Genomic DNA, 25,882 nt, shown 5'->3' on the forward strand with positions numbered 1-25,882 from the left:
CCGTACCTAATTGTTCCTTATCTGAAGAGGATATTTTTAAACAGGGCGGGACAGTGGTGCACTGGTTAATACTGCTGCCTCACAGTGTTAGGGCTCTGAGTTCAATAGTGGAACAGGGGTGCTCTCTGCGTGGAGTTTGTATGTTCTTGTGCTTGTGTGGGTTTCCTCCGAGCGCTCCCAGTTTCCTCCCAATGAACTGGTAGGTTAATTGGCATCTGGTGTAAATCAGTCCTGGTGTGGGTGTTTGTGTGTCTGTCTGAGCCCTGCAATGAACTGGCATCCTGTCCAGAGTGCGTCAGGCATTGCACCAGATCAGGGCCGGATTTTAATGTTCATAGGCCGTAGGCACTTTCACCCCGAAATGTGCAAAATGAGGGGTAAATGCCAATTGAATGACGTCGATTGACATGATGCACTTTCAACTATTCTCATGCTGAACCACGTGATTGATGGAGCGAGTCGAGTGACCATCACTTCCATACTTCTAGTTTCTAGAACAGCTGAGAGAGAGCACGTGATTACTGACTTGCAGCACCTAGAGTCGATCGCAAGCGTGTCGTTTCAGCTCGTTTTTCGTTGGTCACTAGTGTTTCCTTCCTTCGTAGGCCCTAAAACCTTCGTAGGCCCTAGGCACTGGGGCTGCAGTGCCTAATGGGAAATCTGGCATTGCACCCGATGCTTGCCAGCATGGGTTCTGGTGCCCCTTGCTGCCCTGTTCTAGATAAAGCAGTTAGAAATGGATGGAAGGATGTTTTGAAACATAGTAATAAGATACTTGTAATAGCTATCTTGTAGTACAAGTGAAGCAAGGTATAACATGTATTTCTTAATTTTAGTCCATGGAACGCTGGCCTGCTTGATGTGTATTGCAGGAAGCCGTGGCCAAAGACCAGCTGCAATAGGTGTAGGAGTGAGTAGGTCGCAGTTTATTTATATTTGCTGACATCTAACAAATACTGTTCTGCATGTTTTTTTCTTGTCACGGGACCTCTCTTACCTTACCCTTTGCAGATTGTTTCTTATTTAAAAACACAAAGGCTGAAAAGCAGCTTTTCACTTGTGATCATCAGTGTTAGTCCTATAAGTCCCTCAAGCAAAGTGTACCGGTGATGCTGATCACTAATCCCAGAGCTGCTATTTCAAGTTCTGTACTTCACCAACAGATACACATCAGTGCCTATCCTTTGCTCTGATGTGCTGCTCCATTTGGAAGGAACCTCACAGCACTGGCATTGTGTCCTCCAGGAAGGTACTAAGCCACAATCAGATTAGGTAATGACACCCTGAAGAAATGTGATTAGGTTTGCATAATTGTTTGCAAAGCAGTACAGTTTCTGCCATTTCCTTTAGCTTTTGCAAGAAGGCAAATCTTTTATATGATTATATCAATGCATTTATTGTGTATTTCTGTATACACAATGTTTTATAGAACTTGTCTGAAGAGACTTAATTAGGAAATGGCAGTCTACAGGATTTTCACACATATGTGAAGACAATTTGTTTAACCGCAGACAGCAAGGTGATAAATTATGAGCTGGTGTGGAACTAAAATGAAGACATGCCTTTGCATTTTTCTGTTCTTCGTCTGTTTATACGCTTCTGCTTTCATAGGTAGACTAAAATGGATCCTGGAATTAAATAAATCAGATGTTCCTTTGTAATCGAATAGTTGACACTAGGGAAGGCTGATAGCTAATTCTGGGCACAGAACAGATAAACAGCAGTGTCATGCTTATGGACCTGTTATAGATCCAACCCTGCATGCTTATAGACCCAAATCTGCATGCTTACGGACCTGACCCTACATAATTATACACCTGAGCCTGTGTACGTATAGACCTAAGCCTGCATACTTATAGATCTGTTACGGACCCAACCCTGCATGCTTATGGACCTGTTATAGATGTGAGTCTACATACTTAAGGACCCAACATCATATACTTTTGTATCTGACCCTACATGCTTATGGAACCAATCCTACGTACTTATGGACCCAAACCTGCATACTTATAGACCTGAGCCTGCATATTTAAAGACCAGATACTACAGTATATGCTTATGGACCTTTAATAGACCTGATCCTGCATACTGTACATATGGAGGTAAAAGAAAACCCAGGTGAATGTCGGAACATGCAAACTGTGCTTCGAGGCACCCAAGCCTGGAATCAAGCCCAAAACCCAGGTTGAGCCCTGGATAGCAGACATTGCCAGTTTGAGCTAAGACCTGCCACGTCCGCAGTGCAGGGCTCTGCCTGTGCTCTCAGCGGTCTGATCTGTAATGCTCACCATGAGCAGGGCCTCCAGCTCGCTCAGGTACTGCTCCTCGCTGGCCAGGATGTTCCTCAGCACCAGCAGCCTCATCTCCAGCATCCTGTCCGGGTCCCAGTCCGTCTGAGAGGGAGAAAACACCCGTCAGGCCTCGCGGTCGCTCACTGACACGTGCCCTGGCTGCTCTCAGCCTTCCATTTCCCGCCCATCTGCCCACTCTCCACTGAGGCCGGGCCCGTGTGGTTTCTCGATGACGGCACGGCAGGAAGCTCCCGCGTGTAGCAGCTTCGTGCACCATCGCTTCAATGCGCCTTGAATTGATGATGACGCACAGACAGGCAGGCCAGCCAACGAAAGTGTCAAACTATATGAGCCTGGTTTAACTGATGCAACTCTCCAGCTTCCAAGAGCTGTTTTGGACCTCTTAGGGTCCCGACCCTCCATGCTCGACAACTGTTTTACTCTTTTTTTTTCTTGACTTTAATAAAAAAGCACGGGGGGATCTCCAAACGTTCCGCTCTTAATTTTCGATCGACGATCAGCGGTTCTTTATTGTTGCCCCTCTCGCTGTTTTTGAAGTCTCGACTCCTCGGTGCTGACACCCCCCCCACCGGAGGCAGTAGGCATCTGGCAGAGCCCCAGAAGGAGAGCAAGCTCTCACGTGATCAGCGCTACGTCTCCGATCGGCACCCCCTGCTGTCGCGCCAAGAGCGGGCTGGGCGCTAGGCAACCGATTCCAGCTGCACTCTGGCGGCATTCTGGGAAAATCCCAGTCCCAGCGAGCTCGTGTGAGGTTCACACCAGCTGCCACCTCTGGCACGCCGGGCTCCACCTGCCCTTCAGGCGACAGCTCTCCACCCCAGGACCTCTGGGGCTTTCCCCCCGGCGTGCAGTACGCAAAGAACAAGACCCACCAAACCGGCATGTCTCCTCGGGCTTCCAGCAGAGGAGAACATGCACAACTAGGGACCTCGACGGTTTAGTGAAGCTTGATAACGGCGTTCAAGACAGCCTGCGATCAAAAGGAATGCAGAGGTTTTCATCCCCCCTAGGTTAGTAGCAGAGGGTGAAAACTGTTTTTCTTTTTAAACGCCAGCGGAGACCCAGGGCGTTCCACCCACACAGGAGCCCCTCAGCCGGCGCCTTCAGTTAGTCAGCAGAGACGGACCCCGCCGATCCCGCCCAGGGTCCGAGCGGGCAGCCCCGCGCCACTGCCGTGCCGGAAAACACAGGAGAGACCTCCGGCTCTCAGGTGTCCTCTGTGGGTAGCGGGGCTTAAATTCAGCTCGCGCCGGGGAGGGTGACTGGTGACGTCTGCAAAGCAACCTGAGGGTTACACCCCGCGGAGGGAGGGAGAGAGTTCAGTAGGGATCGGGGATGGGGAGTGGGGGGAGACTGGGAGGAATGCAGCCCTGACTTCCAGCAGGCCACCAGCAACTGGAACTGAGAAACCACAGAGGTAGAAGGAAAAGTGGAAAAGGGACAAGATCCTTGTGTCGTATCAGTCTGGAACCTGCTTACTTTCCCAAATGTGCTGCCTGTTCATGTAAAGAGAAGCCCCACCTCTGAGACCTGGCTCCCTGTCCTGCCTCACCTCCATTCGCCTGCACTCCTTACCTGATACCTCAGTTACTTCATAACCTCTTAGCTGAAACAGACCTCTCCTGAATCAGACATTTTGACTTGAATTCACACCTCAAATAGGGAGCACACTGGACGTTACTCCTTGTCGCATTTTATGTGTGGCCTTAACCTCACTGGGCTGGCCATGACCAGGAGTGGGGACGCCCACAGCCCCTTCATCTCCGCCGGGGGACACTCACTGGCGTATCCGGGAAGTCGACGCTGTCGGAGCGCTGAGGGCTGAAGGGGGAGGTGTCGACGGGCAGGAAGCCTTCTTCGCTGTCCATCGCAAAGACATCCTCGAGAGTATCCGGCTCCAGCTCCTGCACCTCTGGAAAAAGACACACGTGGACAAAGGCCGTCAGGGCTCTGCGTGCAAAGGGTCTTTGGATTTGGCTCTCTCTGCCCATAACTGCTGCTACTTCAGAGAAGCTCTGCTGTTCAGGCCCACTCCAGAATGCTGCGCTGTGCCTGTGATGCTAGTTCTGACACGCTGCGCCTCTGATGGTAGTTCTAGATCACTGTGCTAAAACTGCGATTGTACCAGCAATGGAGGTTCTAGCTCACTTGACAGTGCCTGCAATGCTAGTGCTAAAATTCTGCGAGATGCTTGTGAAGATCAGCCCGGCATTTGTTTTGCATTTTACATTGACGCAGGTTCTAGAATATTGTGCCACACCCTCTGATGTTAGTTCTGAAAAGCTGTGCCATTAATATCTCTGCTGCCTGTTCTAGACCAATATGTTATATCTCCTGTATAATGCCAGTTCAAGAACGCCGTGCAATAGCTTTGATCCGAGTTCTAGAATGCTGTGCTACAGAATGGCTTCTGGAACACTGTGTTGCACCAGCAGAGCAAGCTGTAGCATGCCTGTAAAACACTTTGCTGTACCTATGCCGTATGCATTCAGGTAGTCTGCTGCTTCTTTGTAGACATCCATCTTGGTGCTGGGAGGTGGAAAGATGGACTCGGAGGAGGATGAGTCTGTCTCCTTCAGACTTGGGGTCAAATGGCACCCCTGCAGCAGGATCTAGCAAAACCCTGGAATCCAAACAACAGAAGAACAGTATTTGGGAGTGCCAGACATCCCACCCGCACACATTGAGGAGAGCAGCTCTTGTCACGTACCAGGATGGGGGTGAGGCAAAACACCGGGCACAAAAATGATCAGCCTCCACTTGTTTCTCATTTTACATTCACTGCTATAGTCACTGTGCCACAGGGTGCAGCACAGTGAGAATCAAGAAACATGTTTTCTGTTTCAGCATCTGTGAAAGGCAGGGCTTTGATGGCCAGGCAAGTTCGCAGCCTGCTGTTCTCTTTCTGATCAGCCGCTGCTGAAGGTGTGATGCATAAAACGTATTAGAGCAGCGACACGTGCACTATACATTAGATTTTTTCAAAGCTGGGATCTCTCTGGGACTACCTCTAGAATAAGTATGTTCAATTCTGGTCCTAGAGGGATTGGGTGGGGCAGTATAATTTCTAGGTCCCTTTAAATTACCAGCACCTGTAGAGTTGGCAGAAACTGGTCCAAATTAGGCATTAAAATGCTGATTCCTGTACTTCAGTTTTTCGGCGCAGGAGAGTCCCCTGTTACACATGCACAAAGTCTGTGTCCAGACACTCTACTCTCCTGTTATACAAAGGCTGTGTCCAGACACTGGACTCTACTATTATAGCATGAACAAAGGCTGTGTTCAGTCACTGGACCCTCCTGTTACACAAGCACAAAGCCTGTGTTCAGACACTGGACCCTCCTGTTACAGCAAGTGTAAAGACTGTGTTCAGTTACTGTACTGGATCTCTACTTTTACACTAGCATGAAGCTTGTGTTCAGACATGGGCTCTCCTGTTATACAAAGGCTGTATTCAGTCACTGGACTGTTACAGCATGGATAAAGGCTGTGTTCAGTCACTGGACACTCCTTTTGCACAAAGGCTGTGTTCAGTCACTGGACTCTCCTCTTACAGCACAAATAAAGGCTGTGGTCGGTCACTGCACACTCCTGTGTTCAGACACTGGATCTTCCCTGTTCAAATCATGGATAAGATGCATCTGAGGACATGCCTCGGGCCCAACATTACCAGCCCTTTGCTGAATATGATTGGTGTGGCACTGCCTGGGGGGTTGTGGGTTCAAGTCCCAGAAGGAGCCAGTGCAGCTGTGCTCTTGAGAGGTGATTTATCTCTGCTCCCCTGACAGGGTCACCTGTACGAATCCTGCCCACAAAGAAGATGCAGCACTAAGCTAACTGTACTCCCGGCACAGCCTCATAACAATAAAGGTTCCCTCCACGGGTACAGTCAAGCCGATTTTAGACATTTTTTTAAAACTCGCAATTAACTATTCCCGCTTGAGGAAACTCGAAGGCTTGAGGCTGAATGGACGGAGAGATCTACACGTGGACATAACGTTTGGAGGAAACTTCAGGTAAAGACGGCCAGACCCTGTTGGAAACTGTATCCGTCCGTTTTTTTTTTTTGCTGTTTTGTTTCTTCTTTCTATTTGTATCACGCCTGCTCTTTCCCCCCGCTCGTTATAAATCTTCCACAGATAGGGCATCGGCTCGTTTTTTGTTCTCTGTCCCTGAGCCGAGCTCACAGCAGCCGCTTATGTGCCGGCGCGCCGCCCCCTGCCTTCCTTTTCTGCTGGGGTCAAGACGGAAACCGCGCCACAGCGCTTCGAAAAACCGCTGGTCACACTACCGTGGTTACCGTGCAGAATGCCACCGGAAAGACCCCGGGCACTGACTGAAAACAGAAAGTGGGACAAGCTCTTGTAGAAGCCGCGCAAACCTACTGACTCTTCTGCTCCTCAGCGCAGAATCACTTATATTGTGGAAGCAATGATAATAATAGTGAATAATCAAATTGTGAAATAGAAAAAAAAAGTGTTTAAGAACTAGTAATAGGTTTATTCCATGCTGAAAAAGAGAAGAAAGAAAACACAACGTTTCGGCCGTGGAGCCGCCTTCGGGGCTCACACCTGAAGACGGCTCCACGGCCGAAACGTTGGGTATTCTCTCTTTTTTTCAGCATGGAATAAACCTATTACTTGTTCCTTTGCAGCCTACGCATGCTGACGCAGCTACCCACCTGAACTGCGTGGTTTAGAACTGATAAGTCATATTATTTTAAGTGCCAGAAATGTCTGAAACTCGAGGGAATGACACAAACCGCAGGTCTGAATTCAGTCTGGGCAGAAAGCAATGGACAATCCGGCTATTCTCACTGCTTCGGGGCATCATGCGTTATCAGCTAATACTGCAGCCGCAGCTAAATCAGGCCGATGTCATTTGTCCATCGCAGCCCCTTCCTCATTGCTGACACGGGCCCGTTCTTGACTGAAACCGACTTGCTCAACACTTCTCCAAAAGCCCGGAGCGCCTGGAACGCGCCGCACGCGCGTCTCGTAGACGCTGGCGCACCTGCCATGCTCGCGCGAGGTACAGGTGGGGCGAATCGGACTGTACTTACCACAGTAAAAGAAATGTCTTTGTTAAGCCCGGGGGCACCGCGCCGTACGCTTGTGCGACAGAAATCCGTAGCCAAAGAGGAGACCTCTGTCTCTTAAGACTCCCCTGATGTACACTGGTTGTCAACACGTCGTGTCCGGTACGACCTGCCTTGACAGCTCTGCAGCCGAGCACTGCTGGAAAGCAGAGAACCACCCTCCGCGAAGACTGCCCATCCTCTCGCAAAATCCCACCAAACCGGGGGGGGGGAGAATCGCGCCTGTCACTGGCTCAGTTCACTTTTTTAAAAGCCTCAGGAGAAGAGTAAAATCGAGCGCCGGCTCGGCTCCTCGGAGTTCTGTGCTGTCGGCCGCTGTGCGCAGGTTTGCAGTGCAGGCAGGGGCCCCGAGTCCACGGGACTCCTGTCCGTCCACGCGAGCTGCCTCTCCTTCCCCGAGCCCCGGTCGTGTCTCTGCCCCCCGCCTCTGATTGGCTTCCGAGCCGCGCTGGCAGTTGAGCTGTGAGAAACCACAGCCTCTGACAGACGCGAGGCAGGCGACTTCCTCTCTTGTATCGGATACAATTAAGCAGTTCTTCTGGCCGCAGAGGAGGGAGAACACGAAGCGACACACGGCCACACGTCATCACACGACCAGAAGTCGGCGCAAACGAAGACCGGCTCTCCCTTCCCCTCTCTGTCCCGCCGGGCTTTGGCGCCTCCAGCCCTCCTCGCCCTCGGAAAGCTCTCCCGAGGCTCGGGACAGGCGTCGCGTCCTTGTCGGGATCCCCTGGGAAGCTGTATCGGCCCCTCTCTCTCTTTTACACCTCGCTGTAAAACTTATCAACGATACATGCGCGCATGTGTTTGTGCCTTTGCTTATTACGACACAGATAAAAGAGAAGCCCCGTGTCTGCGTGTGTTTACATCGGTTTTTAACGCGTTTGCCTGGGATTATAGTCACGTACAAATATCACCGCCACCAGGTGAATGAAAGCTTAAGTTCTTTTTACACAAGGCAAGGAGACTCAAATAAGAGCTCACGAAGGCTATGCGCGCCTCTCGTCCCTATGAGTTAAGGATAAATCATTTTACATGCGGAGGATGAGAAAAGTCAGGCGTCCCTGTGATGACGGAACGTGCGCATTTCGGGGGGTGGGAGGTCCAGATTTCCGGGGGATACTGAATTTTCTAGGTCTGGACACCGCTCTTGCGCTTCTTAATGGGAAATCAGATTACCGCAGTGCCTGCAGTGATATAGGGCAGCCCATAGGTGGCACTCTTCCGAAATGACCCGGTAGTTGCCAAATACAGCGTCCAGGGGCGCGGCGGTGTAGAGTAGGAGGGCGCGACGCCAGAGATCGGAGCCTCTCCTTGTGTCTCTTTCAGAATCCTGCCCGCCCCTGCCCACAAACCCTCTTGCCACGGACCCGTGGAAAACCAACGTCAGCCGTTCGTTGTCTGAAATCTTCTATTTCAGTGATTGAGCTACTGATTCTGGAGGTGATCGTAGTCCGTGTGCTTTAATGCGTTGTCTGCTCTTTTGGTGAGCACTTCAGAACTCGAGCGTTTATTTCACGAGTGGGAGGCTCGAATGAGTTCATATTTTGCCGCTTTCATAATTTACGTGCGATTTGGAGAGGCAATGTAAAACCACTTTTCAAAGCTGTTGGCACCAGCGCGGGGCTGGGATTACTCCTCTGCCTTTGCCTTTCCAAAGGCTGAAAAAACGCGATTCTCCCACCGTGACTAATTTTACTAATGACTTCTGGACCAAAAAAAAGCAACAACAACAAATAAACCACGACATAGTCAACGGTGGCCTCTGTACAGAAACGATCCCGACATCGGTCAGACAGAAAAATCCATTTCCAGCAGCAGATTAAAGCGATCACGTACTTTCATCAGTACACGCAGAAAATCTGAAAGTACTCGTTGTGTTTGTTTCCCAATAATTTTAGCGGAATTTATTTTTGTGACACAATTCCAACATTGCTCAAAGTGCAATATTCAGGCATGGAGCTGCGTCACTGCAAAGGAACAAGTAAAGGTTTATTCCCCGCTGAAAAGAAAAAAAGAGACAAAGTTTCGGCTGTGGAGCCTTCTTCGGGTTTATTATAAATAAATCTTGTTCCCAAGTGCGATACGCTGACTCCGTTGTGCTCGACGTCATCGTCGTCATGGTTACAGAAAAGAAACGATTTTGTCCAACTTCTATAACAAAGTCGTGTTTCTGTCGAGAGCAAAGGCTGTAAAGACCGTCGTACATTTGCTATTATTTAGTTGGTGTTTTGTTTTTTAGAAAACCATTTGGATGGAGTTACGTGTTGTGAAAGGTCCCGCAGGGTCTCGGTTCAGCACCGCGAACAGCGCAGCCGAAATCCCGCCTCACTTTCAGCGCGGTGAAAACCGATCATCTGTTGAGACCCCGGGCTTTTTGAGCGCAGGGGATCTTTTACACCCGCATAGGGCTTCCACTGTGCAGAACCACAGAGCGCATGGTCTTATATACAGTACAGCAGAGCGGCGATACGGCAGAGGCACCGAGGAGGCAATGCCCGCTCTCAATACGCGTTCTGAGGCAGAAAGAGTGCTTGTCCGCGCACATACTCTACGTCCCCGCCCGTCTCCTGGTGACTCGGGTTCAGTGTTCCCTCTAAGCACGCACACACAGGTCATGAGATCAGCGCACACAGGAAATTGAACTGCGCACAAAAAAAAAAATCCCCCCAAAATATGATGATAAAACAAACACGGTCGTCCATTGAAAAATGCTAAATTGACCCCATGAGAGTGTCTGCGAGAGGCCCGACTTGGCTGTGTGCGTTATTACTGCTACTCGATCATAGATATCTGTGCTCTCGTCGTCTCGTACCTCCCTGCTCATGCTCGCTCCACACTCGGTCTCCATGACTGGGCTCGTTGAATCGCTGTCCCGGTCTTTTGGATCTCTGCTTCTATGAGAGTGACTATATTACCAAAAAATAATTTCAGCTTTTACATTAATTTTACTTACACTCAATTTAGTGCGCACAAGTTTTTGTCACTGGGGAAATAATTTGCACAACTTGAAATTGTTGCGCACAGAGGCCATTAAAAATCAGAGGGAACATTGCCCGGGTTCCTGCTGGGTTCTGCTCTATACGGGGCGGGGTTTCGATTAAACAGAAACCAGACCTCAGCCACACAGAGGACTCTGAGCTCACGAGGAGCTGGGGAGGGGAAGTGGTGAGCCACGTGCCCCTGACCTCCTTGTGCCCCGTGGGCTTCGTGTCTCGTGAGTTCCATCCCCGGGGGGCGGGGGGCTGTACGCGCGGCGCGTTTTAAACGAGTTCTTAAAAAAAAAAGACTGAGCAAGCGCAGCAAACGGGAACAAATCTCGCAAGTGAGGAAATTCTCTTTTTGCAAAAGGGGAATTGGAAACAGGTAGTGTGTGCTTCCCGTGAGCACTGGCCAAGCCTGGAGAAGAAGAGTTAATCCGGAGCCACATATACTTTTTCAGGGTGCGTCGCTTCGAAATGAGCTCAGCGCCTTGACCAAGAAGCCGAATCAAGCACACACTACAAGACCAGGGATAACCCGATCCCGACTAGGATCTTTTTCCAAAATCTTTCAGAAACATTAAAAATATTCACCGCGCAAAAACCGCCAACACGATTAATATTGGCCCTCTACTGCCGCCTACAGACCGTTGTGCGCGGTTCAGCCACAAGTACTGAAAGTAGTAATACTTCGCAGCCTGGGGAGGCTGCAAAGGAACATGTTATAGTTTTATTCCATGCCGAAAAGAGGAGAAAGAAAACACAACGTTTCGGTCGCGGAGTCTTCTTCAGGTTTGGAAGGCTCCTGAAGACACGCTGAAGAAGGCTCCACGGCTGAAACGTTGTGTTTTCTTCCTTCTCTTTTCAGCATGGAATAAACCTATTGTTCCTTTGCACAATACACTCCCATACACTCGTGTTTGTATTTTTTTTGTTGTTGCTTTTATCCTCTATGTCCTTTATTCGACTCTGCTGAAGGTCCGCACAGGGTGGAAGCACACCTTATAGGAAAAATGTAAGATTTTTTAAAAACTTTTTTTTTTAAATATTTCAGAGACGTTGGCGTTGGGTTTATGAAAGAAAAGTTCAAGGTCACGTTTATTTGTCATTACAGCCATATACAAGTATACAGTGGAACGAAATATCGTTTCTTCTGGTCCACGGTGCAAATACAGACAGGACAGACAGGACACTGACATATACATTGTAGACTGGATACACATAGTGCAGAGTGCAAATAGTGCAAATTACACGGCAAATACACAATACAACATACACAACCAACTGGTGGGATTTAAACCCTGTTTCTGGAATTGGGGTGGGTGCAAGTAGATTCCAGGGTGCTGAGGAGCCTGACAGCCTGAAGAAGCTGTTACAGAGTCAGGTGGAGCTAGCCCGTACACTGCGATATTTTTTCCTAGATGGTTGGAGGGCAAAAAGGTTATAGGAGGGGTGGGAGGGGTCAAAAGTCATTTCCATTCAGGAAATCACGTTGTGTGTAAATTGTTAGTGTCACGCCCTCTGCAGCCAGAGGGCGCTCCTTCTCTGTCCTGTCCCTAGTTTCCGGTCTGCTCTCCTTCCTGTCCCTCTCTTTCCCTTGGGCTATATATTTCCGGGTCTTGCACTCTGTCCTCGCTCAGCATTGACGTTCGGATGTCCTGAGACCCGCCTAGCACCAGGGCGCCCCACGTCCGCTCCCTGAGGGCATAGGTTTCTATACGGCATTCCTGAACTCTTTGCACTATGAGCCCGGGCCTTTTTCCCGTCTCGCCGCTACGCATATGGGTCTTTTTCTGCTCTCCTGCTCCCCACGGTTAGTCCCTTTGGACGTCCGTGACAGAATGCTGAGCCACCTACTGACCCCGCGAGCGGCGCTTTTTTTTGTCTTGCCGCAGTTTTTTTTTTTTCTCTGGGCTGTTTTTTTTTTTTTCAGTTCCTCTATTCTAATCACTGGATATCACTCCGATCTTCCGTGCCTGTGAGCGGGTCCTGTACCTGGCTTTCCTCGGGTAGATCACTCCGATATCAGTGATTGAATGTTGAGCTGGCTTGCCTATTCTTATTACTGGATATCACTCCGAGCTTCTGTGTCTGGAGCGGGTTCTCGTGCCTGGCTCTTCCTGGTCTGGCTCTCTCCGATATCAGTGATAGAATGGTAAGCTTTCTGCCGTTCCTCCATGCCTTTCGCTGGATATCACTCCGGGCATCTGTGTCTGTGAGCGGGCTTCGGTCTGGCTTTCCTCAGGTTGTCCACTCCGATATCAGCGTTAGTATGTGAACGTGCCCATTCGCCGTTCCTCCATTCTTTTCGCTGGATATCATTCCGGGCATCTGTGTCTGTGAGCGGGCTTCGGTCTGGCTTTCCTCAGGTTGTCCACTCCGATATCAGCGTTAGAATGTGAACGTGCCATTTGCCCAATCTGCGGTATTTTTCCCCGGGGTTTTTGTGTTTTTTTTTTCTTGTTTTTTGCCTTTTTGTTTTGATTTTTTTCTTCCTGGTTTCCCCTCCTTTTTGGTCCCCCCTGCTCTCTGTGTCTCGGAACTTTGGTTCCTACCTGTTTTTGGTTCCTATCTGTCTTGTGTGGTTTGTCTCCCTGGTCTTTCCCAGGTTTTTGTCTGTTGGGTTTGTGCTTGTGTACTTTTTTGTTTTAAGTCTCCGGAGCTCTTCTCTACCCCCCCTTCCTCCACCCAAATAAGGTGTATACCCCGGAGGAAGGGGTAGCTCTCAGCCGTGGATTCCCGGAGGTTTCCTTTCAGTTAAATGAGGTTTTTCCTCCCCCCAGTGCTGTGCAGCTTATTTTTTTTTTTGTATGGGCGTCGGGAGCCGCCCATGAAGGGGGGGGTACTGTCACGCCCTCTGCAGCCAGAGGGCGCTCCTTCTCTGTCCTGTCCCTAGTTTCCGGTCTGCTCTCCTTCCTGTCCCTCTCTTTCCCTTGGGCTATATATTTCCGGGTCTTGCACTCTGTCCTCGCTCAGCATTGACGTTCGGATGTCCTGAGACCCGCCTAGCACCAGGGCGCCCCACGTCCGCTCCCTGAGGGCATAGGTTTCTATACGGCATTCCTGAACTCTTTGCACTATGAGCCCGGGCCTTTTTCCCGTCTCGCCGCTACGCATATGGGTCTTTTTCTGCTCTCCTGCTCCCCACGGTTAGTCCCTTTGGACGTCCGTGACAGTTAGTCCTCGTGGGGACATTTTCTCCAAATTTGTTTCTATATTCATAGCAACAGATAACTACACATTTCAACACAGGCATATGCATAATGTATTCCAGTAACGTATTTATTATACTGTAATACAGGGAACATCACAGCACTGAGCAAAGGACATAGGAGTGCTGTTCTGCATAGGGCACGCTAGATGGCAGATTTTAGTTAAATTCTGTCTGAGATGGAAATTGAGCTGCTCGGTATTGAGTTAACTCCATGTGAGCTCTACCGGGCGATTCTATAACCCTGTGTCACTTTGGATTTTCGACTACCCCTTTTGCCTTCGGACGTCGGACCACGCCTCTTGACTTGGATTGTTTGCCACCTGTGTCTGGGCCGGATTTCGACCTCCCTTTCTCCCACTGACCGCGAACCCGCCTCTTGATTCGGATTGCTTGTTGCCGTGCCTCCCACCTACTGCTGCGGCTGCACAGCATCCATACAGTATCTCCTCGCTAGAGTATCCTTACAGGCACTGCAGAGAATGGTCAATATGGCCCAGAAGATCATCGGCTGTGGTCTCACTGAGATTAAACAGCTCTATGAGGTCCGCTGCCATGGTAGAATTCTGGCCATCACAGAGGACAGTCACCACCCCGGGCATTGAGCTCTTCACCCCACTGCCCTCAGGCAAGAGATACAAGAGCATACGGACACTGAGCACTAGATTCTTCAATAGCTTCTATCCACAAGCAGTGCGATTGGCGAACGCATTTAGCCATGCCCCTCGGGCTGCACCTACACCATCTACCTCATTATGATTTCTTATTTATTTATTGCACATCTCCTGTCATTGTTTACATTCAAACTGTTTACTTGTACATTGTCTACTGTTTGTTTGTATGTTGTCTTGATGCACTGTCTGCACTTTGTGTTTTTACACTTGTTTAAACACTCGAGAGACTTTCCGTCAGTAAGAATTCCATTGTATCAGTACGTGTACCGGTTACATACAGTATGGCAATAAAGTTCAAGTTCGAGGTCAAGAGATGGAGAACAGAAAGAGATTGGGTAATTAAGAGGATGAGGGGAAGCATGGTGGTGCAATGCTCAGCACAGCCGCCTCGCAGTGAGGGGACCCTGGGTTCAATTCAGGACCTGGGTTGCTGTCTGTGTGGAGTCTGTATGTTCCCCCTATATCTGCATGGGTTTTCTCCACAGCGCAAAGACATGGTGGGAAGTTAATTGGCTCTTGGGCAAACTTTAGTATGAGTGTGTGTCTATGGGCGCCCGGCACTGGACTGGTGTCTTGCTCCTATTGCCTGCTGGGATAGGTCCCGGCTCCACTGCGACCCTGTACTGGATGAAGCGGTTAGAAAACGGTTGAGTAGATGGATGATGACGAAGAAGAACAGAGGAAATCTGGAACAAAAGTCCAAGGAAGGTGGAAGAAGGAGCAGAGCACTGATGAAGACAACCAGAAGAGAGGAATAATAGGGCAGGAGGCCAACTTGAATGAGGACCTCAGCTGGAGGGGACAAGCTGAAGACTCTGTCTCGAGAGTTTTGGGGATCTCCGCTGTAGGAGCGCGAGGCGAGACCCAGATCTGCTCTCTTCATCAAGCAGTTAGTTTCCTGCATGTACTGTGAAGCAACAGCTCTGTCTTCTGGGCATTTTGCAACTCACCTCCCAGCCAGCACCCCTCCCACACAGCATGACATCGCAGAACAGCCTGGAGAGTCTTGCTGGGAACTGTTCCTCCATAGTTCGCCTGCCCCGCCTGAAAGCCCCAATAGAGACATAGAGTCTCTTTCACTGCAGGTCAGCGTTTCTATAAATCAGTTCTGAGTCTACGGTATCTTGCTGGCAATAGTTCAGCATAGCACAAGCATTCAGCATATACTGTATCCATCCATTTTTAGCCTATTCATTCAATTTAGGAAGCCGGAGCCTTTCCTGGCAAGCGAAGAGTGCAAGGCAGGGTACGCCCCGGGATGGGACGCCAGTATATCACGGAGCACTCACTGACACACAATCACACCAGGACCAGTTCTCCCAGAAGCTAATTAACCAACCAGCATGTCTGTGGACTTTGGGAAGCAGCTGGAGTAGACGGAGGAAAAACAAGCTAGCACAGGGAGAAGACACAAGCTCAGACAGCACCCCAGGTCTGGATTTGATCTTTGGACCCCAGCACTGTGAGACAGCAAAGCTAGCCACTGCATAATGGGCTCTGAATTGTGCAGATGTCCCATGCCTGTCAGTCCTATGAGCCTGACAGAGATCCCCGTTCACTGAGAATCATTCTTATACATTAAGGTGTTGTGATTCTCCAGAACCAAGAAATCTGTCCCCAGGGAGGGACGCAGCTCTGTCATCATTCATACTGCGAAGTCCTAGTGCTCACTGAGTGAACTCTGACCAGGTCACTTGCACCTCTGTGGTCCCGGGGGAGAGCGGCTGTCTCTGTGTGAGAGGTGTGGGCAATGCGTCACAGCTTCGTAACTCTGTGGCGTGGGAGCCGCTACTCAAGCTTTGCACCCTATAATCTTCAGGTCAGCTTCCCCACCCTGAGCACGATGAGTAGGGGCTTGGTCACCAAGACATCCAGCTGGCTTCCTGTGAGTCAGCTGAATAGAATAGAGGACTCCTCAGTCCACATTCACATGGATGGAACGTTGCTATGGTGCACATGGTTGTCCTGGCCCTGTCCTGGCACTCAGGGCTTGGTGTGGGGCCGCAAACCCTGCTGATCTTCTCTGGTCTTTGGCATCTCTGCTGAAATGTCCTTCTAGATCAGGAAGGGGCCAGTGGAGCTGTACCCCTTCTTTCCACCTCCCCTCTTCACCGTTGAAATCCTCTCGTTATTGGCTAAATGAGACCTGTAGAACAGCGTCTCCCAAGTCCTAAAGCGATCTAGAACTCCTGCAGGCACACCTTCCCTGCAGAACCAGGCTTGCTCACCCCTGATCTATCTAGGTCCTCCTACTGATTTTGATCCATATTAGGTGCACAAAAACACAGTATTAAAACCTTTCCCTTTGATTGGCCTGAACCGCCTTCGACGCCTACTCATTTCCTTTTTACAAGGTCTGACCAGAGGGTGACAAAGGCCTTGATTTAAAGAGGCAACTGCTGATTAATTTGTGTTTTCTGACCCGTCTATCTGTCTGTTTTCTAACCGCTTCTTCCAACTCGGGGTCAGGGGGGGAGCCAGCCATGAGCAGAAGGTGGGGTGTCACGATTATAGTCCCCCCCTCCTTAAGGGTGCTCCAGCCCTTTCACTTAAGACTTTATGCTGCGCACCTGATTCCTATTCCCAGCCCACCTTAAAAGCCAGGCGCTGACGCTCATCCGGGCTCTGCATCTGATTTCCGTATCGTGCGAGTCCGGGACCTGGAAGCGCCTGGTCCCGTTAAGGTTTTAATCTCGGTTCCCGTTCCTGTTCCCTGTCTGCCGGTTCCGACCCGGCCTTCGTGTTTTAATTCCTTGTTCTGATGGATCTCCTGGTTTTGGACTTACCCTTGTGTTTTGGATATTCTCTAAGGACTACTCTTTTGGATTGTTCGCCTCGGCCACGCCTCCCCCGTGCACCAGCGCACCTTGGACACGCCCCCCTGTCTTCAGCCCCGTATTCCTGCATGACGTTTCCCCAGTGTTTCCCCACTCCGTCGGACTGTGTCGTCCGCATAGGGTCCGGAAAGAACTGTTCGTTACAGTGGGGTACGCCCTGGATGGGACGCTGGAGACGCACACACATTCACACCAGGGCCAGTTTTCCCAGGAACCACTCAACCTAGCAGTACGTCTTTAGACTGTGGGAGGACACCGGAGCACCTGGAGGAAACCCACGGAGAGAGCATGCAGACTCCACACAGACAGCACCCCAGGTCCGTAATCGAACCCAGGGCCCCAGTGCTGCCTGACAGCAGTGCTCACCACTGTGCCACCCTGCTGAAAGTGTTTTTTTCCATCCTGAAATTCAAGCTACGACTGATCCATGTTAAGGGTGGAGTGGTGGCTCTGTGGCTCAGGATCTGCGCCTGTGGCTGGAAGGTTGCCAGTTCAAATGCCATGGCTGGCAGAGGAATCCTACTCCGGTGGGCCCCTGAGCAAGGCCCTTAACCCCAGCTGCTCCAGGGGCACTGTACAATGGCTGACCCTGCGCTCTGACCCCAAGGTTCTCTCTCCCTGTCTCTGTGCCTCGTGGAGAGCAAGCTGGGGTATGCGAAAAGACGAATTCCTAATGCAAGAAATTGTATATGGCCAATAAGATGATCTTATCTTATCTTATCTTGGGAAAAACTAAGGTTGCTGCTGGAAGAGGTGTTAGTGGGGCCAGCAGGGTGTGCTCACCCTGCAGTCCATGTGGGTCCTAATGCCCCAGTATAGTGACGGGGACACTATACTGTAAACAGGCGACGTCCTTCGGATGAGATGTAAAACCAAGGTCCTGACTCTCTGTAGTCATTAAAAATCCCAGGGTGTTTCTCGAAAAGAGTAGGGTTGTTACCCCTGCATCCTGGCCAAATTTCCCATTGGCCCTTACCAATCATGGCCTCCTAATAATCCCCATCTATAAATTGGCTTCATTACTCTGCTCTCCTCCCCACTGAGAGCTGGTGTGTGGGGAGCGTTCTGGCGCACTATGGCTGCTGTCGCATCATCCAGGTGGGGCTGCACACTGGTGGTGGTGGAGGGGAGTCCCCATTACCTGTAAAGCGCTTTGAGTGGAGTGTCCAGAAAAGCGCTATATAAGTGTAAGCAATTATTATTATTTTTATTATTATTATTATTATTATTATTATTATTATCTTATCTTAGTCACAGTGGAGAGATGTGGCTTTTTTATCTTTCAATGCCAAATCCAGACATGAGGACTGGGAATCCAGCAGTTTTTCCCCATCTCTTTACATCGTCAGTTTATCCCTCCTGACAGCTAAACTGATCTGCAGACCTTTTGCTGTGACTGGTGTGAGCAAGCTCTGGCACCAATCTCTTCGCCTCTGCCCTTGAATCACTGTCACCCTGAGCCAGTCATGAGCCTCCGTCCTTCCACACCAAACGGATCCTGTCATGAGTGTCTCCGCAGCTGCAGTAGGTAAAGGTACAGCCGCTCAGCTGGTTGTTGTTTCCCAGAGACGTTTCGCTGTCCGGCACAGCAGCGAGTTTTTCAATTTTGCGCTTCTCGTTCTGCTTCATACTGTGAATTTACTTGGAAATGGACTGACCGGCCGAGCTCCAATCATTGACACGCCTCTTCTTCTTTTTTTTTGTTGCGTGTTTTCAATCACGACGGGACTGGACTGCTTTCCGAAAAGGCAGATGCGTCCGCTTTCTTCTGCCCCGACCCGGCAAACACGATCTGCGCGAGCCGCTTGAGAAGAGCCAAGCAGCCGCCTCGAGCTCGCAGGAGCGGCGGCCAACCGGGGAGTCTGGGATCGCCGGGAGGGCTCTTCCGCTCGAATTTGAATGCTTTTTTTTTTGTTTTACTTTCTTTATTTGCATTTCGTTTCGTTTTAATTGTCAGTGACATACTGCGGCGATGACATCTCCGAGGATTAAGCGCTCCTTATGGATCTTGGCGGTTCCCCTGTTCTGTAAGTGTCGCTTTCACTGCCGTCTTTTCCCCGCTTGTTTGACTTTTCTTACTGTAGTTCGGTTTATTGCGATTCACTGTACCCGGCATGAGGGGCAAAGTGATTTTTCACCGCAGTTCACAGTTCATGCGTAACCAAGTGAAGGCGCGTGGAACTGTCTGGAGACTTCAGCTACTTTATAATAAACCAGACATCACCCCCATTCGCGAAGACACCGCGTTATATTCGCCAAGTCAAAATTCCGCAAGTGTTACTACGTTTTAGAATCAGGTCTGAAAATCATGACATTTCTAACAATTTGTCAACACGCACACAAATTTTCAGTTATGGATTAAGGATGTATAGTCGTCTCGGAAAAAAAATAAACAGTTTTCAGAGAATAACAGTCACTAAAACACTCTTGAGGTGTAATTCTGATCTGTTCCGTATGATTTCTGAATAATACTGAATTTCGTAGCATTGTTGTACTGCGCTAGGAGCGGCGCGGTGCCGCATTGGGGAGCACTGCTACCTCACAGCGCTGGGGCCCTGGGTTCAATTCCTGGGGCGCTGTCTGTGTGGAGTTTGCATGCTTCCCTCGTGTTCAAACACGTGGGTTTCCTCCCACAGTCCAAAGACATACTGGAAAGTTAATTGTCTTCTGGAACAAAATGTCCCTGGTGTGAGTGTGTGTGTTTGTATCTGCGTGTGCACTGGGACGAACTGGTGTCCCATCCAGGGTGTGTCCCACCGTGGGCCTGTTGCTTGCTGGGATAGCCTCCAGCTCCCCTGCGACCCTGTACTGGATAAAAGAGTTAGAAAGTGGATGGATGGACTGCGCTAGTATGAGTCCACTGCTACACCTCCTCCAGAGGAAGAAATACGTGCTGAAACCTCACATCTGAAGCTCCATCAGTGAGGCGCCGGTAGGCCTGGACTGGAGCTCAGTTCCTGGAAGGAGTCTAGTGTATCTGCAAGGTGTTCTAGGTTCTTTTGGAACAGCTGCACCCAGGAACTTGGAAAAAGACATTCAACTGGTCCAACAGAGTGCTGAGCTGGAATGGAAAACTGGGGAACCAGCGCAGGAGATCTCTGATCTAGAACTCCAATCTAGAGTGCCCTGATCTAGAACCCTGTGACCATATATGGGCTTCAGTGGATCGCTTTAGGCATTCTACACTGTTACTACTCGTGTAGTTCCCAACAGTGTTCCTTTGCCATTTGTTCCTTAGTTAACTGGGAGCTGATTTAGCTCTGGAGGAGCGATCTCAGACAAAGGCGCAAAGCAAAGCAACAAGCAATATTTACAGCGCCAAATTCACAGGTGATTAATCTCTCTTCACAGAGAAGAAGGTGCCGTTTATCCGGATTTCTGTATTTGTAAAGTCTTCCACTTCCAGAGAAGTAGGACCCAATAATAAATGAAAGCAACACACACCAGTCTGAATTATTGGAGCCTGTTCAACTATATTTATATCTTGAACTTGAACTTTATTGCCGTATGTATCCGGTACATGTACTGCTACAATGGAATTCTTACTTACAGAAAGTCTCTTGATTGTTAAAAAAAGCGTAAAACAGAAACTGCAGACAGTGCATCAAGACGATATACAAACAAACAGTAGACAATGTACAAGTAAACAGTAAAAAATAAACAATGCAGACATGTAAACAACGACTGCAGATGTGCAATAAATAAAATTATAATGAGGTAGATGGTGTAGGTATCATATATCATTAAAAATAGTGCAAAACGGCTTCCAGGCTGTAACTTCTGCACTGTTGTTTGCCCCCAAAATTAAGAGCTGCCTCTCCTGGCCGTTTCAAGGTGAAATTGAAAGAAATGTGATAGAGCTCCACATAGGTTTCCTTTCTGAAAGCTCACGGTTGTATAGGTAAGTTCAGCACAGCATCGTGTACTGCAGTAAAGTGCAGTGAAAGCGTGTTATTAGTGTAGAGAAAGTCAGGCCGGGGGGCAACTCGAGTCCCCTTGACCATGGAACCTGTTAGAGGGGGAGTTTTTGGGACAGGGGGCTGGAGATGCTTAAGACCCTCAGAGCTGCTGACACCCCAATGAATTTTAATGGTGCAAAAGACAGCTCGCTCACTGCTATTAACATCTGTTCTTGTGGCACAGTGTCTGCGAGTGACAGTTAAAGTCATGCGACCTCATCCTTTTACATGATAGCTGTTAGATACGCAGAATGATGTTTCTCAGTTATGTGGTTTCAACCGAGTGGGGGTGGAGGCAGTCAAAACACTGTTTTTGTTAGATATCCACTGACAGTGTAGAGCGTTACAGCTCAAATTCGAAACCAATGTTGTTCCTCTTTAGGGGCTCTGTGTACAGTAGTTGCTGATGTGGTCTCACACATTACCTTAAATGATCTTATTAACAAACACCAGCCTAGTGCCATTCAGTGGAAAAAACACACTGCTCTAGCACTGACAGTTTGAATTCCTGTGTCAGAGGTGGTACGCATGTGCGTTGACCTTTTCTACGACCTTATATTGAAAATGATCATTTCGCTAATAATGTGGATTCATCTGTAAAGAGATGGCTATGGCAGTCTATCAGGGCTGAAGTATTATCTTTCTTAGAATCGTTCAGCTCCAATCCTCTAAGGACCTGGGGTCTCTGCTGCAGGTCTTTCCCCCTGAAGAACAGGGAGCACTTGGTAAACTGGTCAAGTAAAGCCCACAATGAGTCGATTTAGGTCACTAAGATGGGAGTGGAAACTTGCAGACTGATCCTCCGGGATCAACGCTGCACCACCTTGATCCAGTTCAGCTGTTCCCACCGCTATCCCCCAGGGGATCCAGAATCCTGCGGCCTTTAAACAATCCAGTAAGCTAAAGAAGAGACAAGGGTTAAACTGATCCAGTGAAGGTTTGGCCACAGGCCACTTTATTCCTTCTTTGGATCATAGATGTCAATGATTCAAAGGCATCAGCTTCCAGAAAGCAGAACACGGGAATCCCCAAGGCTGTAGCTCAAGGGTCTGAGGCTCATGTCCTAGAAAGCCATAGTTTCTTCTGGTTCCTGTTACAGCTCGACTAGTCAATTAAATGCTTAATCTCAACGAATGCAGTGGATTTTTCAGCCGAGGGTACTTCAGTTAGAAGTACTGTTACCAAGTTAGAAGTATTACGTTTAAGCAGTTAATGAAATATTTCAATTGAGGCAATTGAGGTCTCAGGGGAAATAAAACCAAGAAAACACACGAGTCCCGAGTTGAGATTGCGTTGACACACAAGTCCAGCGCAGTAACACACAGATTCGTCATCATCCTTTTGGGATTTCTGGATCAGCTGAGAGCAATTGCAGCAATAACAATAAGGAGAAACGAGGCTGGTCGGACCACCCAGAACTCTGCCCTTGACCTTGACCACCACGGAGTCCCATTCTCATTCCAGACACCCACCTGTGCTGCTGTTTCAACCTGGACTCCCAGCAGCCCCTCGTCTTCCACGGAGAGGCCGCGGCACACTTCGGGCACCAGGTGTGCCAGTTTGGGCAGGCTGGCAATGAGAGGTATGTCTGCCTGCGTCCCCCAGAGCCCCGTCCCAGAGCTGGGTGTAGCTTAGCATTGGGTGTCCCTTCTTTCCACAGCGTTCATGTGTATTTTCAACTGAGCATCACTTGTGATCGCTCCCTCTTCCTTTCGTTCCTGAGACTGTATTAGAATTCATATGGTTAACAGATTCAGTGCAATGTAACATACAGTAAGTATTATGTAAAATCATGTTATTGTCCTCATTTAGTGTAGCATAGCCATGGTAGCTAAAGGAATTATTGCCATTACCTTACGGGTCTGTGGTTGGAAGAGGTGACCCTCAGAGCAGACCCTCAGAAGCTTATGGTCTGTTTTTTCACATCTGTGAAGGACAGTTCTGCCAATGTGAACAGAGTTTGGGGATGTTTTCCAAGATTCGTTCTTCTGAGAATGCGGATCCTTTCTGTTCTTGTTCTGATTGCCAGTTTATTTCATTCCTCTCCAGGTGGATTTGTTGGAAGCAAATTTTTGTAATTGTTCACAGGTCTAAACCTGGACGAATGTGGACGGTGATGAGATCATTTTTAATTGTCACTGTTGCAGAGCCTTTAAAGTGAACTTTTGTCCAAAATGACTTGAGTGAAAAAGCCAAGCGCTTTGCTGTAGCAGAAAGGAGAGGATGGGCTGGAGAACGGATGCAGCACTGACCAGTCATACTGTACAGCGTCAGTCCACTGAGTTCCTCTCTCTCAGTCACCCATATCTCACTCTCATGCAGTGCATTAAGATTCTCTTTTCACTTTTACTTCTTTCTCTTTCTCTTCCCCACCCTTGTCCTCCTCTCTCCCTCCCTCTCTACAGTGTTGTGGTCAGCGCACCCCTGCAGGCTAACAGAACAGGACATGTGTACAGCTGTCGTTTCGGGACCGGGCAGTGCGAACGGATATCCCTACCAGGTAGAGGCCCCATTTTCCGCCATGTAGGATTTGGAATGTTTTGATCATGGTGCCACACATCCCTGTGGGTGGTCCATTGCCTTTTTTATGACTTCCTTCATTTATCCCCTCCCTGCTTTGTAATTTCAAGCACTTTGAAACAGTGATGCCCCGGGGAACTTCTGTGTCTGTTCTGGTTCTTGATCTATTCAAAAGCCAATTCATCTCAGGTGTATTTTAACATTCTACCCTTATTGGTCTTTAATGTTGATGGAGAGAAACTAAATGCATTATGCAGTAGGTCTATCCATTTCAGCAGTTAACATCACTAGTGTCTTAACATGGAAACCCCCACACAGAGCATTGCATCTCAGTCAGAGTGCAGCTCTGAGGAACATAAAGAGAGACACAGCTGCAAGAAGGTAATGGAGAAATTGAGCAGCTCCCCAGAGAATTAAAGATCTGTGAATGATAACGTACTCTTGCTGTTAAACTGTTAGTGGGCTGTTAAAGTTTTTCCTTGGGGGGGAAAAACTTTAGCACATCTGCAAAATCTTCACACCCCGCTGTACCTCACCCACTTCAGTTTCTTTGTGCACCATCGTTTTAGACCCTAAACACAGGTAGTTCAGCGGCTACTCCTTTTGCAGCTTTAGAGGCCACCACAGTAAGAAAAAATAAACGTTACAAAATGCAGTGAGTGGGGTGGTCATGTCTTGTTCTTTGGCACAGGGGATGCTGGGATAGCGATGGGACTGACCCTTGCCTGTGACAACAAGCAACTGGCGGTGAGTGTATGGCAGCGTTTCACAGTCTGTGGTGCCTTCTAGTGAATGCTGGGAGGGGCTGCTCCTTTTAATAATTACAGTTGCAATCATAAATTGATTAATTGGCGAGCCGGTCAGTGGTTCTACAGGTGGAGAGAACTGGAAGGGCTGCAAGTAGAGGCTCGGTAAACTGGTGGTGGCAATCGGCTCACCCCACTGCATGTCTGCTCTGTTATAGTTGCACAAGGCAATAAATACTTGCACTGTTAATTTGTCTAAAAACACATTCAAGCATCGGAGGTTTGAGCAATCGAGTTCAACGACGACATCAGCCAGCTGCATTCAGGATCCCTCGCAGTGATGGCACAGGGACTTGTCGGGTTCTTGCAGGCTTGATCTATCATTTAACGAGAGACTACAGCTCCTCCAGTCGGTGCTCACTCTCCGGTCCGACACTGTGGTGTGAGTCCAGAGGTGTCTCACTCTCTCCAGAGCTGGGTCCAGGACTCACTGCCCGGAAAGAACACTGTGTCTTTAAACAAGAGGCAATGGCCAATTGGATGTGCATGTAAGAAAAACATAAGGAGATTTCAAAATAAAGAACAATGTGCACAGGAGGTGTTATAAAGGCAGCAGTGTGGCATAGGACAAAAGGACAAAGTTGGACGTAAACTTGTGCACTATGCTGTCATAACGTACACAGAAGGAAGATGATTTGTGGTGAAACCACACCAGCCTTTTCACTTCCTGTGGTGTAATTTTCCCATCAGTCATGTGTGGGGGTGCTTTGTTGTAACTTTATCCTCTCAGTCTGTGTCATACACATATCTGGGTTGAAGGGCTGTGGGGGGAGGTCTCACTGCACTCACGATCCGTCATGGGGTCCCACAAACTGCAGGCAGCAGCACGTAAAGCGGGACCTTATTCCAGATGCACAAAAGTCAGAGAGAAAATCTTTTTTTTTAAATATGAAGTCCTTTCTTGATTGTGGATTGCTGTCAACGCAGGGATGGGATGCTCCAGCCTTTGGTGCAGCAGAGTCCTTAGGATTTTGTTTCATTAACTGTTTCATGAAACCATTAACATAGTTGATCTTAATTGCTTGTTTAAGACCAGATCAGAAGACAGATCTTAGTCAGCTGTGAATTCACGAATTCAATTATCCACAGAAATGCCGGTCCCCAAGGATGGGAGCTACTTGGTCCTCCATGTGATAATTGATCTTGCCCAAGCACAGAACAGTTTAATGGAACTCATTTGCTTCCAAGAGATATCAGACAGGATTCGCTGGATCTGGTAGTCCTGATGGTCCTGGTTACTGTAGGTGCTGATGACGTTCCATTATGCTGAGGTCTCAATTACTGATTTGTTGAAATAACAGCTTTGTTTCATAGAACTTGGTGAAACCTGTTAGTTTCCATTGCTTTAAACTGCCAAAGACAAAGATTTCACGTTGCTTCTGAAACGTCACAGCTAGTGTGGAAACTCTAACATCTCCAGCCTTGTAAATGCGATGAACTCCCAGGGATCTGGGTTAGAACCGAACCAAGTGGACAGTGGATTG

At 48.9% G+C, this 25,882-nt stretch overlaps 2 protein-coding genes across 3 annotated transcripts in view; one reads left to right on the forward strand and one right to left on the reverse strand.

The window, feature by feature from the left end:
• Positions 1-10,490, reverse strand: part of LOC148672445 (active breakpoint cluster region-related protein) — a 29,121-nt gene extending 18,631 nt beyond the window's left edge. Inside the window, exons 1-4 of one of the 2 annotated variants that reach the window (XM_088628172.1) lie at positions 10,226-10,490; positions 4,786-4,935; positions 4,094-4,224; positions 2,289-2,393 (exon numbers count right to left, since the gene is read on the reverse strand). In XM_088628172.1, coding sequence (XP_088484298.1) covers positions 2,289-2,393; positions 4,094-4,224; positions 4,786-4,834 — 285 coding nt within the window. In that variant the 5' untranslated portion in view covers positions 4,835-4,935; positions 10,226-10,490. Of the gene's footprint in view, positions 1-2,288; positions 2,394-4,093; positions 4,225-4,785; positions 4,936-7,374; positions 8,070-10,225 lie in introns of those variants that run through there. The other variant, XM_088628171.1, reaches the window with a different exon arrangement.
• Positions 10,491-18,580: 8,090 nt separating this feature from the next.
• LOC148672446 (integrin alpha-X-like) overlaps positions 18,581-25,882 on the forward strand; it is a 31,340-nt gene continuing 24,038 nt past the window's right edge. The window contains exons 1-4 of the mRNA XM_088628173.1: positions 18,581-19,140; positions 22,537-22,654; positions 23,478-23,572; positions 24,284-24,339. Of these exons, the coding sequence (XP_088484299.1) occupies positions 19,086-19,140; positions 22,537-22,654; positions 23,478-23,572; positions 24,284-24,339 (324 nt within the window). The 5' untranslated portion in view covers positions 18,581-19,085. The remainder of the gene's footprint in view (positions 19,141-22,536; positions 22,655-23,477; positions 23,573-24,283; positions 24,340-25,882) is intronic.

The sequence above is a fragment of the Lepisosteus platostomus genome, chromosome 4, assembly GCF_059453375.1.
Source record: "Lepisosteus platostomus isolate fLepPlt1 chromosome 4, fLepPlt1.hap1, whole genome shotgun sequence".
Taxonomy (NCBI): domain Eukaryota; kingdom Metazoa; phylum Chordata; class Actinopteri; order Semionotiformes; family Lepisosteidae; genus Lepisosteus; species Lepisosteus platostomus.